Source organism: Delphinapterus leucas, chromosome 2 (assembly GCF_059928025.1).
Source record: "Delphinapterus leucas isolate spDelLeu-1000000601 "Yukka" chromosome 2, BTC_Dleu_Yukka2, whole genome shotgun sequence".
Taxonomy (NCBI): Eukaryota; Metazoa; Chordata; class Mammalia; order Artiodactyla; family Monodontidae; genus Delphinapterus; species Delphinapterus leucas.
In genome coordinates, this window is record NC_143130.1 from 32,861,502 (window position 1) to 32,878,808 (window position 17,307).

General features: G+C 40.2%; 1 protein-coding gene across 4 annotated transcripts in view; it reads left to right on the forward strand.

Annotated features, from left to right (window-relative positions):
* DIP2C (DIP2 acetate--CoA ligase C (putative)) overlaps positions 1–17,307 on the forward strand; it is a 363,448-nt gene that overhangs the window by 315,455 nt on the left and 30,686 nt on the right. For all 4 annotated transcript variants that reach the window (XR_016391944.1, XM_089906635.1, XM_022554535.3 and 1 more), the window contains 2 exons: positions 10,711–10,879; positions 13,129–13,299. Coding sequence is in view for 3 of the 4 variants with exons in the window: in XM_089906635.1 (XP_089762761.1) it covers positions 10,711–10,879; positions 13,129–13,299 (340 nt within the window). In the remaining variant the exon portion in view is untranslated. The remainder of the gene's footprint in view (positions 1–10,710; positions 10,880–13,128; positions 13,300–17,307) is intronic.

The following is a 17,307-nucleotide window of genomic DNA, read 5'->3' on the forward strand; positions in this document are numbered from 1 at the left end:
TGGTAGCTGCCAACAAGTATTAATGGAGAGGATGAATGTTTATTGTCATTTTTCTCTAATTGTACATAGATGTTCATTGTAGAAACTTTAGAAAATACAAAATAATATAAAGAAGAAAATTAAGCCATCCATAAGTATACTACCCAGAGATAACAGTAAATACTCACTAGTAGCATTTTGGCATATAGTCTTACAGAGTTTATTTTCTAATGTAGTACTATTTTTTATTATTGACATTTTCAAACATATACAAGTGTATATGTTTAAGTGTATAAAGAGCACTGTAACAAACACCAGGGCCCAACAACCAGCTTCGCGTGGATCTTATTTTGCCAGTTCGGTTTCATCCAGCCTTCTGATTATTTCTGTCCCTTTTCCATATGGGCATTTTAAAGCAAACACCAAAAAACATACGGTTTCACCCATAAACCTTTAAGTACACATACAATTTTGTAAATGTACATTAATATATTTATAAAACTGAGATGCTACAGTGAAATTGCTTATAATTGCCTTTTTTCATAATAGTAGACATTTTCTCATCTTTAAACATTCTCCTAAAACAATTATTTTAATGCATTTATAATATTCAATTGGGTTAAATTGGACTAAATCCAATTACATATTTTTTAAAAACACTATCATTCTAATCACCACAATTAAACTTTTTGAGAAAGCAAATATAATTGAACAGTTGAAATATTTTAATGATTTTTGCCTCAGTTCAGAATGCAATAGCATTGTGGGTAATTTTTTCTTGGAAAATAGTTCAGGATATACCATTCCAACAGTAGGGCCAAAGTGACTTTAGACATATCTGGCCAGCTGAGAAGGAAACCTATTCTGAACTACAGCTTTATAGGCAACTGTCTCTTGTTACTTGGCAAAAGTGCCTTCTGGTTCTGCAGGCTCACCCAGCCAAGCCCCGTGAAATCCACAGAGAAGGTGCTGGTTGGAGTGAGTCCTGCTACATGTCACCAGCAGCAATGGGACTCTCTAGAGGAATTGTACAGAGAGGGTGGCAGTGACCCTTTGCTTAATGTCTTACCTGCAAATTCATTCAGAAGTCACAAAATCAGCTATGACCCCTGCAGCACTAAAAATAAATACATAACAGCTGTAAACTTCTTCGTTCTGAAATCCATTATAGAAACAGATCACAATGGACTTGCTTAAAAAACTGGACCTGTTTTAAAAAGCACGTCAGACAGTTGGTATTCATGGATTAGGAAATTCATTATTGTTAAGATGAAAATTCTCCCCAGACTGGATCAACTTCAAAAACATATGCCAAGTCTGAAAGAAGCCAGACTCAAAAGACCACTTATTATATGATTGTATCATGTGATACCATTTGTTGGAAATGTTCAGAAAGGGCAAATCTATAGAGACAGAAAGTAGAATAATGATTAACTGGGGCTAGAGCTGAAAACAGGATTGACTACAAATGAATACAAGGCATGCCTTTAGGGTGATGGAAGTGCATTGTGGTGATAATTATACGCTCTGCAAAACTGTCAGAGTTCTTTTAATTCTGTACTGCAAATGGATAGATTTATGATATGCAAATTATACCTAAGTAAAAGTTTTAAAAAGGAAAACAACTTTCCTTGGAGTAACTGAAGTGCGTGGTACAGACCCTACCCTCCCAGCTCAGTAGGCTCACCCACGTGACACCACAGGGTGACATGTGTTGTCGTGAGTTGTGTGGCTGCCTTGCTCAGGGTGCCCAAATTGTGAGAGTTATCAATTCTTTGTATGTTTTATCAAGTTAATAATCTGAAATCATTGAATTACAAATGTACAAATTTATATTAGTTACCAAAATGTCTTTTTTTCTCTCTCTCTCTCCTGTTCAGACATTTTTTATTTTTGTTTTTTTATCTAGATTTTATTTTTCAGAGTATTGTTAGGTTCACAGCAAAATTGAGTGGAAGGTACAAAGATTTCCCATGCACACCCCACCCCCACACACACAGCTTCCCCTGTTATCAGCATCTCCCACCAGAGTAGTACATTTTTTACAAACTAGGAACCTACCTTTGACACATTATCATCTAGAGTCTATAATTTACATCAGGGTTCACTCTTGGTATTGTAGAGAGCCCAGAAATAGACCCACATAAGTATAGTCCGTCGATCTTTGACAAAAATGCAAAGGCAATACAATGATACAGTGGAACAAAGGTGGTCTTTTCAACTAATGGTGCTGGAATAACTGGACATCCACAGGCCAAAAAAAAAAAAAAAGAATCTAGACACAGGTGTTAACAGCCTTCACAAAAGTTATCTCAAAATAGATCATAGACCTAAATGTGAAATGTAAAACTATAAAACTCCTAGAAGAAAACTTAGGAGAATATCTAGATGATCTTGGGTTTGTTGATGACTTTTAGATACACCACCAAAGGCATGATGCATGAAAGAAATAATTGATAGGCTGACTTTATTAAAATTAATCATCTCTGCTCTGCAAAAGATACTGTCGCGAGAATGGGAGCAGGCCAGAGGCTGAGAGAAAATATTCCCAAAGTGTTTTTTAAATTGTTTTGTTCTTTTTGAAGTTAAGATCTAAACTAGAATAGTTCAGGTTCCAGAAATTCACAGGAAATAATCTTCTTCCCTATAAGCAACTGCTATTAAGTAGGGAAGTATTTATAGCCAGTGCCAAGAAATCAGTGTTGGTTAATAAATGAAGCAACAAATCGACTTTCGTTGGATTGAGCAAAAAAAAGGGCAAGTAGAAAATTGGTGAATCAGGTTTTCTGTTTGTCCTCTACTAGGATTTAATAACCTTTTCTTAATGTTGTCTTCTGTTTATAGGAATGAGGATAGAGGTGAAACTATGTTTAGTTTTCACAAGTATGCTTATATTCTCTAGCCTTGAACTCCACACTGGACCCTACCCTTTCATGTGCTAACAGTCTGATCAAGCAAGTCATTTATCCTGGTGTATATTCTTGAGAAAGCTAGCAGTGGGTGATTTGTATTTCCTTTTCTTCATTTCTGGTCTCCTTATGAAAGCATGTAAAAGGAAAATGCTGGGAACAATATGGGTAGATTGTCATAATTAAGCGGATCATCATAAGGTTTTTACCTGCATTTCGATTCCAAGACATGGGGCTCCAATGTCATTAACTGTGTTCGGTACCTGCCAGAAAATGTAAAAGTCCTCAGTGTCAGAGAAGTGGTGTAAATTTGAGCTGGAATAAAAGTCATGCAGGGCAATCTAATTAAGGTGGTCTCGTTAACCCCGATTCACGAATGGGTTGAATAACATTTGGTGCTAACGGAAAACTGTGCACCATCACTTTTCAAAGAGGGAAAAGGCATGTTTCCTAGTGGATAATTAACGATTTACATGGTGCATGATGTGCGAGGGTGTTAGATCTTGGGCTGTTACCTGGTGTATGATCCCATTTTTGGCCAAGATTGTCCTTTTAATATCCATTCAGCAGAGGTAAATTTTCCGTTATTTTTATTTCTTCCTGCTTATTGTTGCCTTGAGGCTTCTCATTGGAGTTGGTACATGAGCTACAAAGAAAGCTCTAATTCAGGATCACGCCAGATGTGGTGTGGGGGCTGATCCTTGAGCGCTGCGTTGCAAAGGGCAGAGGGTGCAACGGTGCCTGTGGCACAAAACACCGGTGTCCAACACGTCGCCCTCGCAGGTGGCTGCCACTTGTGTCGGTGGCCTCAGGGGCAGGGGTCTCCCTTAGCTCTCATGGTCCCTGAAGACAAGGGCTCAGGAACAGCCCACAGGACCTCCGGGTGTGAGGGGAGCAGCCCTGATGCGCTGCGGGAGCCAAGGAGGTGTTTGGCTCGACTTCAGACCCCCAGTGCGTATTCTTGGTGGTTGTTGGTTCAGAAGTGAGAAAACAAAACATGCCGGATTCTCAACCAGATGGAAACTCTGATTTTTAAAGCACCACAGTGTTGGCTACAAGGACTTCCAGATGAAAGCGTGTTTTCACAAACTGCAAGGGCTCAGCTAAATTTGTACAGAAGTGTTACTGGATAGATGCTACTTGCAGTAAGTAGTTGTTTGACCAAGGTGTCAGTATTGTAATGCAGATATATTGTCGTGCTGTTTGATCTCTTAAATAGCCACACTGTAAAGTGGTCTTTAAAGGCCGAAATCAATTTCCCAAGGACAAATCCTAAAGAAAAATTGACAGAATGTTGAGAGTTATAATTACTGGAATGGTATCTTATTGATTTTTGTATATTGACTATAGAAATAATTTTTATACTTTTCCACAGGGCTCCACTGGAATGTGTAGTTTTGCATGTTTTGTGCGTAACAAAACTTTCACATCAGCAGGAATTCAAAGGAAATATTTGAAAACTTTCAAAGGAAGGTTTTGGGCATAATAATCCTTTCTCCTGGTTACTGAGAGCAGTCAGCACATCCTCAGAGCTCTTTAAAGTTCATCTAAACTCAACTTGGAACAAGTTCTTATTCCATTCTGAGTTTCATTTAATTCTTTAAATACAGAGGGCTCTGACCATTATCAGATTTCCTTGCTCAGAAGGATTAAGTAAAATTCAAAAAATCCAAAAGCCACCACCGGAAAAATTCCCACCTGATTATCAAATATCCTTCCTAGAATAACACCTACATCTTATCCCCACACATTGGTTGTTGGTTGTCTGATGTTTTGATGTATTAAGCTCCAATAGGAGAATCTAAAGCAATTACCAACTTGTAGCATTTTGTTATCCTGATAAGAAATGTGTGATAGAGGTATTCCAGGATAGAAATGTGTGTGTTTTTGAATGTGTTTATGGGTCATATTCTATGGAAATGAATGAGTGCCCTAAGAACTGACAAATGGGCAGAGAAACGCCCGGGGTCCCGCTGCCCTACCCTAGCCCCCATTTAGTATCCTGCTGTGTTTGTTCCTGTGCTCTTGCCCTTCTTCACAGCTATAATCGTAGTTTGTATGTGGTTCCATATCCCACTTTCTCCTTTTAATATTAAAAATGGGAAGTTTTTAACCGTGTGTCTTGGATTTAAGTTTTGTGGAATCCATCTTTAGAAGCCAAGTTAGAACACATCTGCCAACAAATCACTTTCATTCCTTAAAAAGACCGTTCTTCCTAGTGCTCCGCATTGGGAGTGTGTGATCCCTGGGAGCCAGTGTTTCCACTACAAACAGGAAAGGTCCTCTGAAAGCCGTCATGAGCTGGAGTTGGGAGTAGGAGGGCTTTTTATGGAGGTCATACCTGTCCAAGTAAAAAGGCGGCCAGAGAACTGGACAGGGCAACCGGCACCACCGGGAGCTTCCTGAGCTCCACCCGCCCCTGCCCCGCAGCATATCACAGGTTTGTTCCTTTCTGAAGGGACATCCGAGAGGCACACCCAGCCCACCTCATCAGGCTAAGGCTTTAACAGGTTCTTTAAATGGTGCTTATTCTAATACGTCCAAAGAGCATGTGAGTTATTTGTACATGACAGACTTAGTCTAAGAACCTTCTTTTTAAAGTTCTTGCTTATGATTTTCACTTGCTCAGCTGGGATCCCCAGGGTGGTCTAGGGAAGGTGGGTGGAACCTCAGAGGGCCTTCAGCTCACGGGGGTGTTTCCTCTGAGCCCTAACTCTCCGCTCATTATTTACTCCTCCCTTGAAGAAGCACTGTCCTTTAAAAGGAGACATTGGTTTAAATGAAACTTCTGTTCTTCTACAATAACTGTGGCATTTGAGTGTACTCTGAGATGCTTGAGTAGATTTAATACAGCCTGTGCAGTGAATCCTGACTGGCATAGAATTGTTGAAATAAAGTGGCAATGTCTTCTTTTACTTATTCTGATACTCCTTCAGAGGAGATCAGATTAATTAACATTCCTGGCTTACACATTAACTTCAAGTAATAACACAAAAGAAAAACCAGTGCAGCATTACAATGCTGTATCCTAAAACATTGTGTGTGTGTGTGTGTGTGTGTGTGTGAATACAGCTCTAATGATGAACTACTCACTATTGGGTAACTTTCACACTTCTGAATCTTTGTTTTCAACAGACGGAGGGGCTTAAGATTCCTCAATCAGTGATATAATAAAAGCCAATTACATTTTTTAAATGGGCAAAGGACTTGATTAGACATTCCTCCAAAGAAAACATACAAATGGCCAATAAGCACATGAAAAGGTGCTCAATCATGAGTCATTAGGGAAAGGCAAGTCAAAACCACCATGAGGTACCACTTCACACCCACTGGGATGGCTGTACTTTAAAAAAATGGAAAATAACAAGTACCGGGGAAAATTTGGAGAAACTGGAATCTTCGTACCTTGCTGGTAGGAATGTAAAATTGTGCAGCCTTTGGGAAACAGTTTGGCAGTTCCTCGGCAAATTAAGCATAGAGTTACCATGTGGTCTAGCAATTCCACTTTGGGGTACATACCCAAAAGAATTGAAAACAGGGACTTAAACAGATACTTGTACGTGCTATTCATAGCAGCATTATTCACAGTAGCCAAAAGGTAGAAACCACCCAAGGATCCATTGATGGATGAATGAACAAATAAAATGTGGTCTATCCATACAGTGGGATGTTATTCAGCCTTGAAGACACATGCTACAACATGGAAGAATGTTGAAGGCAATATGCTAAGAGAAATAATCCAAGCAGAAGAGGACAAATATTGTGTGATTTCACTTAAATGAAATATCTGGAATAGGCAATTCAGAAACAGAAAGTAGGTTAGAGGTTACCAGGCCCTGGGAGGTGGAAGTGGTGATGGGTTAGGTACAGAGCTTCTGTTTGGGATGGTGAAAAATTTTGGACATAAATAGCAGTAATGGTTGCACAACATTGTAAACGTAATTAATGCCACTGGAGTGACATTTTAAAATGGCTGAATGGTAAACCTTATGCATATTTTACCACAATAAGACTTTTAAAACTAAGGCCAAGAAAAACCATTTGGTAGCATCTTTAGGAATTTTTCTGTATAGTATCATGTCATCTGCAAACAGTGACAGTTTTACTTCTTCTTCTCCAATTTAGATTCCTTTTATTTCTTTTTCTTTTCTGCTTGCTGTGACTAGGATTTCCAAAACTGTGTTGAATAAAAGTGGTGAGAGTGGGCATCCTTGCCTTATTCCTGATCTTAGAGGAAATGCTTTCAGCTCTTCACTGTTGAGTATGTTAGCTGTGGGTTTGTCATATATGGCCTTTATTATATTGAGGTATGTTTCCTCCATGCCCACTTTCTGGAGAGTTTTTCTCATAAATAGATGTTGAATTTTATAAAAAGCTTTTTTGGAATCTATTGAGATGATCATATGGTTTCTATTCTTCAATTTGTTAATGTGGTATACCACACTGATTTGCAAATATTGAAAAATCCTTGCATCCCTGGGATAAATTTCACTTGATCGTGGTGTATGATCCTTTTAATGTGTTGTTGGATTCGGTTTGCTACTACTAGAGCGCGTCAATTAATTCAGTAAATTGACAGGATACAAAATTAATAGAGAAATTTGTTGCATTTCTATACATTAACAACAGAAGAGCAGAAAGAGAAATTAAGGAAACAACCCCATTTACCACCACATCAAAAAGAATAAGATACTTAGGAATAAACCTACCTAAGGAGGCAGAAGACCTGTACTCTGAAAACTGTAAGATGCTGATGAAAGAAATTGAAGAGGACACAAATAGATGGAAAGATATATATAAATATATATATATATAAAAATATATACCATGTTCTTGGATTGGAAGAATCAATATTGTTAAAATGACTGTACTACCCAAGACAATCTACAGATTCAGTGCAATGCCTATCAAATTACCAATGGCATTTTTCACAGAACTAGAACAAAAAATTTTTTAATTTGTATGGAAACACAAAAGACCCCGAATAGCCAAAGCAATCTTGAGAAAGTAGAATGGAGCCAGAGGAATCAGGCCTCCTGACCTCAGACTATACTACAAAGCTACAGTCATCAAAACTGTATGGTTCTGGCACAAAAACAGAAATACAGATCAGTGGAACAGGATAGAAAGTCCAGCGATAAACCCATGCACCTATGGTTAATTAATCTACAACAAAGGACGCAAGAATAATACAATGCAGAAAAGACAGTCTCTTCAATAAGTGGTGCTGGGGGTCTTCTGGGCTTCCCTGGTGGTGCAGTGGTTAGGAATCTGCCTGCCAATGCAGGGGACACGGGTTCGAGCCCTGGTCCGGGAAGATCCCACATGGTGCGGAGCAACTAAGCCCATGCACCCCAACTACTGAGCCTGCACTGTAGATCCCACAAGCCACAACTACTGAAGCTGCACACCACAACTACCGAAGCCCGTGTGCCTAGAGCCCATGCTCTGCAACAAGAGAAGCCCGCGCACCACAACGAAGAGTAGCCCCCGCTCACCACAACTAGAGAAAGCCTGCGCACAGCAACGAAGTCCCAACGCAGCCAAAAATAAATAAATTTTAAAAATAATAAGTGGTGCTGGGGAAACTGGACAGCTACGTGTAAAAGAATGAAATTAGAACATTCTTTAACACCATACACAAAAATAAACTCAAAGTGGATTAAACACCTAAATGTAAGACTGGTTACTATAAAACTCCTAGAGGAAAACATAGGCAGAACACTGACATAAATCTCAGCAATATCTTTTTGGATCCATCTCCTAGAGTAATGGAAGTAAAAACAAAAATAAATGAATGGGACTTAATTAAACTTAAGCTTTGGCACAGCAAAGGAAATCATAAACAAAACAAAAAGACAACCTACGGACTGGGAGAAAATATTTGCAAATGATGCAGCCAACAAAGGATTAATCTCCAAAATACACAAACAGTGCATGCAGCTCAATATCAAAAAAACAAACAACCCAATCAGAAAATGGGCAGAAGACCTAGGAAGACATTTCTCCAGAGAAAACATACAGATGGCCAACAAGCACATGCAAAAATGCTCAACTTTGCTAATTATTAGAGAAATGCAAACCAAAATTGCAATGAGGTATCGCTTCATACCAGTCAAAATGGCCATCATCAAAAAGTCTACAAAAAATAAATGCTGGAGAGGGTGTGGAGAAAAAGGAACCCTCCTACACTGTTGATGGGAATGTAAATTGGTGAAGCCATCATGGAAAACGGTGTGGAGGTTCCTTTAAAAACTAAAAATAGAATTACCGCATGATCCTGCAGTCCCACTCCTGGACATCTATCTGGCGAAAAGTCTTAATTTGAAAAGATGCATGTACCCCAATGTTCATTGCAGCACTATTTACAGTAGCCTGGAAATTTACAAAGACATGGAAGCAACCTAAATGTCCATCAACAGATGAATGGATAAAGAAGATGTGGTACATATATACAATGGAATATTACTCAGCTATAAGAAAGAATGAAATGATGCCATTTGCAGCAACATAGATGGACCTAGAGATTATCATACTAAGTGAAGTAAGCCAGGGAGAGACAAATACCATATGGTATCACTTATATGTGGAATCTAAAAAAAAAAAAAAAAAATACAAATGAACTTATTTACAAAACAGAAATAGACCCACAGACATAGAAAACAAACTTATGGTTACCAAAGGGGAAGGTGGTGGGGAGAGGGATTAACATATACACACTACTATATATAAAATAGATAGCCAACAAGGAAGGACCTACTGTGTAGCACAGGGAGCTATACTCAATATTTTGTAATAACCTATGAGGGAAAATAATCTGAAAAAGAATATATTTTATATATATATATATATGTGTGTGTATAACTGAATCACTGTGCTGTACACCTGAAGCTAACACAACATTGTAAATCAACTATACTTCAATTTTAAAAATAAAATCTCTTTTACATAAATCTTAGAAGGTAGTTTAGGATGTTCTGTTATAGCATATATCTATTAATGTTGATTTGTAGCCATAAACCAAACAAAATTAATACCATTGAAAATGTAGTTTGGCAAATACTTCATTATTTTAAAATCACAGTTGCCCCATTAATTAATGGTGAAACAAAATATGTAGCCTCTTGTTTCTCTCCCCGTGCTCTCTAATGTAAAGGTAAAATTAGAGAATGATTGTATTTTCCTTAGTTCTGTTTGGTAATCCAATTGGATCATTCTGAAGTAAAATTATAATCCTAATTCTTCTAATTGTCTTAGTTTCCTTTTATTTACTCTGGATGTCAGTTTTCTGAACCAGGGTTGGGCACGCTTTTCCTCAAGTGGCTGTTTAGTAAATATTCAGTCTCCATGGTCTCTGTCGCAACCCTCAGCTCTGCCCGTTGGTGTGAAAGCCACTGCAGGTGGTACTGCAAGGACTGAGGGCCGTGTCCCAATAAAACTTTATTTACAAAACCAGGCAGCATCTAGTTTGCTAACTCCTGTTCTGAACTTCCAGACCTTTTACCAAAATTCAGTCCTGTGTTTTCCCACTGTGAGAGTCTATTCTGTGAATATAGCAGCTTTGAGAGAAACCTAACAGCATCAGAGCTTTGAGATCTTTCAATGAGTGCTCAAAATGGCAGTAACTGCGGATCATAATCCCATAGTTCTTTTGTATTTTTCAGAATGTTTTTGTAAATACGCTTTTGTTTTATATTTACAAATACCGGAGAGTAGAGTTGGTGTGACTGTCCCCTCTTGCAAATGGACAGTAGGTGTTTCTCAGAGGCTGGCTGGTCCCCCATTCTCCATCCTCACTGAGCCCTCCCATCTCTCTGTGCAGCGTGTATTCCGGGCACCAGTCCATCCTCATCCCACCTGCAGAGCTGGAGACCAACCCTGCCTTGTGGCTGCTTGCCGTGAGTCAATACAAAGTCCGGGATACATTTTGCTCCTACTCAGTGATGGAACTGTGTACCAAGGGGCTGGGCTCGCAGACAGAATCCCTCAAGGTAAGCAGCCCTCAGAGTGCCTGGGGGACACTTGCCAGCATCCTGGGAAAGCACCAGTGTCAGAGGGTGTGGAGTAGGTGTGGTGAGGCTAAATGATCCTTCAGAAAAGCCGACATAAGGTCCCCTGTCACCTGAGGTTGACGAAGTTGTTTTCACGTGAAAACCTTGTTTTATTATATGGATATTTTCCCACTGCCAGAGTTAGAGGTCAGAGTGTATGTTATTGATGTCTTTAATTCTGTTAGGGCTACTTGGAGAGTCCTGAATTGCCTTTTGATTTGTTGGTGAATTCAGTTCTTGAGTGCAGTTAGTTTTATTCCAACGCTGGGGTTCGAGTCATACGTCTAAATTTAGCCACTCATTTCGTTTTCCTTGAGGACCCTGATTGGTAGACCTGGGTCCTAACCAAAATTCATTTTTACGATCCAGCGAACAGTGCCTTTGTTTTATTTTTTAATATTCAATTACCATTATGTGACAATAACAACATTTCCCTTCATTTAAGCCAAGGACTTTTTTTTTTTTTTTTTTTTTTTTTTTTGCGGTACGCAGGCCTCTCACTGTTGTGGCCTCTCCCGTTGCGGAGCACAGGCTCCAGACGCGCAGGCTCAGCGGCCATGGCTCACGGGCCCAGCCACTCCGCGGCACGTGGGATCCTCCCGGACTGGGGCACGAACCCGTGTCCCCTGCATCGGCAGGCAGACTCCCAACCACTGTGCCACCAGGGAAGCCCCAAGGACTTTTTGATAGACATATTTTCATAGTAAATTATGTGGTCCTTATTCAAGTAACTAGGAGAGAATAATTATATGACCTATTTTGGTTAATATTCCAACTATTCACTGTTTATATGCTCAGATATGTGTGAGTGTGTATGTATAGATATATGCACAGATTATATTTGTGTGTATATATGCACACATACAAATTATCTATACACTTGCCATTAGTAAAGCAATATATTTCTCTCTTTTGAATTTTGTTTTCCTATTCAGACCTAGTGCATTAAGCTTGAACAAGAAAGCAAAATGCAAGATAACTTTGACATTAAGCTACATAAATAAATATTACTTGAAGTTATATGTTTATACAGCAAAGGAAATTTATAAAATATTATTATTCATGTCCACCTATATTATGCTATAAAATGATTGAGTACGTTTCATGAACTTTACCTATAGGTGCATTTATAAATAACCAAATGAAATAATAAGTGATTTCTAAGCCCTTTACATAATTGATTAATTTAACCTTTACAGTAGTTCTCTGAAATAGGTCCATTATTGTTTCCATTTTAAAGATGAGGAAACTTAGGTTACAGAGAAATTAAGCACCTTCTCCAGGTTCTTACATTTAGTAAAGTTTGAAGCCAAATTTTGAATCTGTGGCTCTAGGAGCACCATCTCAAAGCCCAGGGTGCATTGCCTCCCAAAACACGCATGTGTCGAGGGTCATTCGTGTTACCTGGACTTAATTTTCCCTGTGTAACTGCACGTATGGAAGGTTGTCGTTATCTTGACTCGTGTCCCTCCTCAGCTCAGGTGCCCTTGTCAGCTCTCCAGGACGCTGATGGCTCCTGGCGACTGTCCTGTGTGGGGATGGAGACCCTGTCGCTCCCTCACCTCCTGTTTCATTGCCACTCCCGTTGCGCGTTTTGCTCTTCCTCAGCTCCGCTTGGGAGTGTTGTGCTTTTAAGGCACTTCGTTTCCTGTCCCGGGTGTTGCCATTTCGTTCACTAGATGGAATTTGGGCAGAACTGAGCTGTGCTTCCTTGTGACAGTTTATCTGGGACCTTTTACGTCTCAGGACATGAAAGGAGAGCTGTGTTTAAGAAGCTGCCCAGATGTTTTCATTTTCCATTCTTATATTACAAGCAGGTTTCTCATTTCTCTCCGATGGATGTTCCTGTGTATCCATGCTGGCAGGAGTGTATACAAGTGCTTCTTTTCTTCCCCAAACCCTGTCCTTTAATTATTTTATCCACACCTTGTTTTTCTTCAACTTTTCTCCTCATTATGCTCCTTGAGTTATTTAAAATATGTTTGTAATGGCATCCTTGATTACCGATATGGGCGTTTTTTCATTTACACATGTTCTACAGCATTTTGGTTAATGGTGCAGACACAGAGAGCCCTGGGAATGAATATCTGTGTGGAGTTTCTGTTGTTGTACAGATCTGGGTAAGGAGCCTGCAGGTCACACCCCTAACACTGGCAAGGCTGACCTCCTACTGCTGTCATTATTTCTAGGCACGAGGACTGGACTTGTCCCGCGTGCGGACCTGTGTAGTGGTGGCAGAAGAACGGCCCCGAATAGCGCTCACCCAGTCATTCTCAAAACTGTTTAAAGACCTGGGCCTCCATCCACGGGCCGTTAGCACCTCGTTTGGCTGTAGAGTGAACCTGGCGATTTGCTTGCAGGTGAGTTTCCTTGATGCCAGTAAGTGCGTGAGTCAGAGAGTGACTTTTAAAGACGGGCATACAGCGCCGCACTGCTCAACATAGTTTCCCCTGCTGATGCTTACCCACATTTAGAAGGTATCTTTCAGTCAAATGCATGTGGTTGGTATACACTTTTTGTTTGTCTGTTTTGTTTTGTTTTTAATTATACTCTGCATTTGTCAGTAACCATTATTCATAACTAGCATTCACAGGCTTATTCTGTCCTGGGGCATTTTAAGTTTTGTAACACGAGTAGCAGTTTGTCAAGACCTGTGAAGGCAGGCTCTTTAAAGATGAGATACTAAACAAATGTTTCATTGTGGCAAGAAATCCTGTCTCTTGAAGTACTTAGTCTCTTGTATGCAGACAGTAACTTCTGTACGAAGAATTCCAGGACATTAAGCAGATTCGTGAATTTGCGGCTGGGATGACGTTGAAGTATATACTTTTTGCTGCATTTCTAAGGCAGAGCTGTAAGTGAGGCTGCCCTCGTAAGATAGCCTTGCATTATATGTGGCAAAAAAAAAAAAAATGCTTATTTTCTTTCTTTCTCTTCGTTAGCCCACTTCAGACCATCTTCACTATTCCTTTCCGTCTCTGAACTCTTAACATGAGATCTAGTCCATGAAGGAAGGGAAAGTCCTATGGGAATCTGTTCCCAGTGCCCTTTGGGCAGCCTCATCCAAAACAAGCCAGCCCAGGGCTCAGCTGCAGGCTTTGTTCCTGGAACATATTAAAAGGACAAGAACTTTGCTCACAGCAGGTGCTAGAGTGCAGGACAGTGGACACAAGCTGGCTCCTGATCTCGCCTCCCTGCCCACCCACTGTCTCTCCCATTTACGACCCAGAGATGCTGCTTCCAGTTCCCCTTGGGAGACCTCGGGAAGCTCCTGGTCAGCTCTCTCCCGGCCCGTGCTCTCAGTATCTGGACTCAGCGTGGACTTTGGAGAGGAAGGACTCTCCCCATGTGACCAGTCTGCTGAGCTCGCTTCAGAAAAATTAGCTACAGGAAGGTGTTCTGATTTTCATTGGTGTTCTTTTGCTTCTGTCTTCCTTCTCCTTGAATTAGCTCCATTTTTAAAAATTTATAGCTACCAGGGTCCTCTCAAGAGTCAGTTGAACCTTGTTCTATGATTGAAATTAATTCCCTTTTCTAAGAGGTAATCTGAAGAATTGGATTTATCTTGCCAAACTAGTTCTTTAAATATTGAAGTTTTCTTTTCCTATTCACCTTGATCTGTTCTGCTTAAATGTTTCTAGCCATCTGTTCCATGAGGAGAAATGAGAAATACAGAAATCCACTTCTTAAATAAATTCAGCCATAGGATGATGTAATGCTTCCCTTCTCCTGCAAGTAGTGGGGAAAAAAATCAGGGATCCATGAGAGACAGGCTCTTGGCCACAGTATTTCTTCTTCTTTCTCTCTCTCTTAGAATGTTGGCAGATGAAGGGAGAAGGGCATAGAATAGATCCCATATTAACATAATATCACTTAGCACTTGTCCACTTCATACAGGCAACAAAGCAAGTTCTACTACACTTTATTATACAGAATTAAAACTTTGTAGATACTAGAAATAGAGCACTTATGGTTATTTACCTTTTTATTTTTCATTTATTTCCATCTACTTGATCCAAAATGTTTTAAGAAGTTTTATAGGGAAGCAGTAGATTAAGTAGGGAAAGTAAAATACACTAAAAATAATTGAAAAGATAGAGGTGACAGAAAATAAGGGTAAGAAGCCGAGAATGAAGTTGGCACACAGGTGTTCGCCACCTCTGTGGCCTAAAACATGAGCTCCATCATTCCTGTGTCCTTAGCACCTAGAACCGTACCTGGTGCTTTGTAAATATTTAATAAATATGTGTTGTAAGAATGTTGGATAAATTAAGTTCTGTACTCCTAATAAAAAGAATAAATATTCTTTTTCTAGAAAACAGTTCCGTCAGTATGACCCCCACATCAGAGCTGACATCCCCAGTCACGGGTCAGGGTGCTGTTCTGGAATGTTGACAGCACCTTTAAGTGTTTTTGTCCATTTTAAGTTTTTCTACTTGGGTGCTTTACTCTCAACTAATTTTCAGCCAGTTTTTCTTTTTCTGAATGGTCAGTATTAGAAAATAGCTGAAAATATCAGTGTGGCTGATAGTAGAGATAAATCAAATGAATTAAGTGTATCATACTAAGGAATGCAGACTCTCTATCCTTGCCAACCCCGGGGCCAGGTGTGCGTCGGGATTACGGAGTTCTCCGGCATTGGGGAGGCAGGAGCCAGCAGGCTGCGAGCAGAACCCCGTAACCGCACACATGGTGTCTCTCGGTGACGCTCCATCCTGGGAGTAGCTCGTGTCAGCCTAAGTCAGAGTCTCAGATAAATGCAAGACACGGTTCTGGCCCTCATGGAACCAGATGGACAGTAAACACAGATGATTTTTTCAGTAAGTGAGTAAAATATTCTTAGTAAACATAAAGTAAGAAGGAAAAGGAGACACGCGAGGCAATTTTAGGAGGGGTAGCCAAGAAAGGCCTCTCTATGAGGTGACATTTCAGCCAAGTGCCCTCTGAGGTGAACATACAAAAATTTGGGCAAAGGCAGCATCAAGTGCAGAAGCCTTGAGGCAGGGCTGGTCAGTGGAAATGTTTGTTTTCTATTAATTTTTGCAGAAATTAAAAAATATGTGATTATGGTCCCAAGCAAACAGAGCAGGCATAGCTTGAGGTCTGAGGGCAGAAATCCCATGTCTCTTTGTTCCCATTGTGTTTCTACAGGGCCTGACACATAATAAATGCCTAATAAAGACGTTAAATATACTAAAACTGAATTTTTAAGAATGTTTAGACAAAGAAATGAGGAAAACAACCTGAAAGGTTATGAATTTTTTTTATAGATTAAGTATTTTCACAAAAGAATATTTATTTTAGGAAACAAAATCAGAAAATACAGACTAGCCAATAAATAAATAACATTCATAAGTCATACCCAGAGATAATCACCATTACTCCCTTGATGTAAAAAAAATTTTTTAAATGCTAAGATAGTTCCTAAATTCCAAACCCGTCCTAAATGTTTAAAGACATTGAGAAGTTTACACCATTTTCCTTATGGAACACCAGGATTACCAATATATGTGAAATCAGTTAGTGGGCATATTTGTTTTCAGTTGATTTGTTGTTGTTTGAGGATATGTTTTCTCAGCTGGATCGCCTGTCGTCCTTCCTCAGGGCCCTTGACTGGACCCTGAGTGCTCAGGTAGAGGGCAGCCCTGCAGGAGGAGGGCAGGTCTCCATCTCCACGAGGTACGTGGGTAGGGATGCGAAGGACGCTGTCCAGACGAGGAATGGAGCCTCATCCGAGCCATGTGGGGTTTACAAGCTGCTCTCGCTGGGGACCACAATTTTAGTGTCTGTGGGTCCCCTTCCAGAAGTGCCCCCTGGCCTTGGGGAGGCTGGGCTGTGCAGCGGGCAGGGTGCTGTGACTGCAGAATGAGACGCATCTCACGCATGAGGTCCTGAACTTACGTGAGATAAATCAGGGCTTGTGTTTACTTCATCAATGGCACGCCGACCAATCCAGCCTGAGCATCTCTCTCCCCTTTGTACAATTTTACGCTAAATGACATTCTCTACCGTAGAGTCTTTCATGCTTTTACTTCCTGATGCCACAACTCAGGCTGTTCTCTGCCTGAAATGGGCTTCCACCTTCTTCATGTGGCAAAAGCCTGCTTCTCTTTCCAGGTGTCATGTTTCGATTCCTCCAGCTAGAAATACTTTCCTTCCTCTGAATTCCCACGGCAGGCCATCCCTCCCACTTAATGTTGTCTGCCATAGTTCACAATTATGTACATAAACAACTTCTATCCCCCTGCTCTGTGAAAAACTGTCTTAGAGAACCCAGTACACAACTCACATAGTCACACAGTCACTTCCTGAGACTGAATTTTGTGAAAGTACTGGGTGTCGACTCCTCTGACTGCAAATATGCTTCA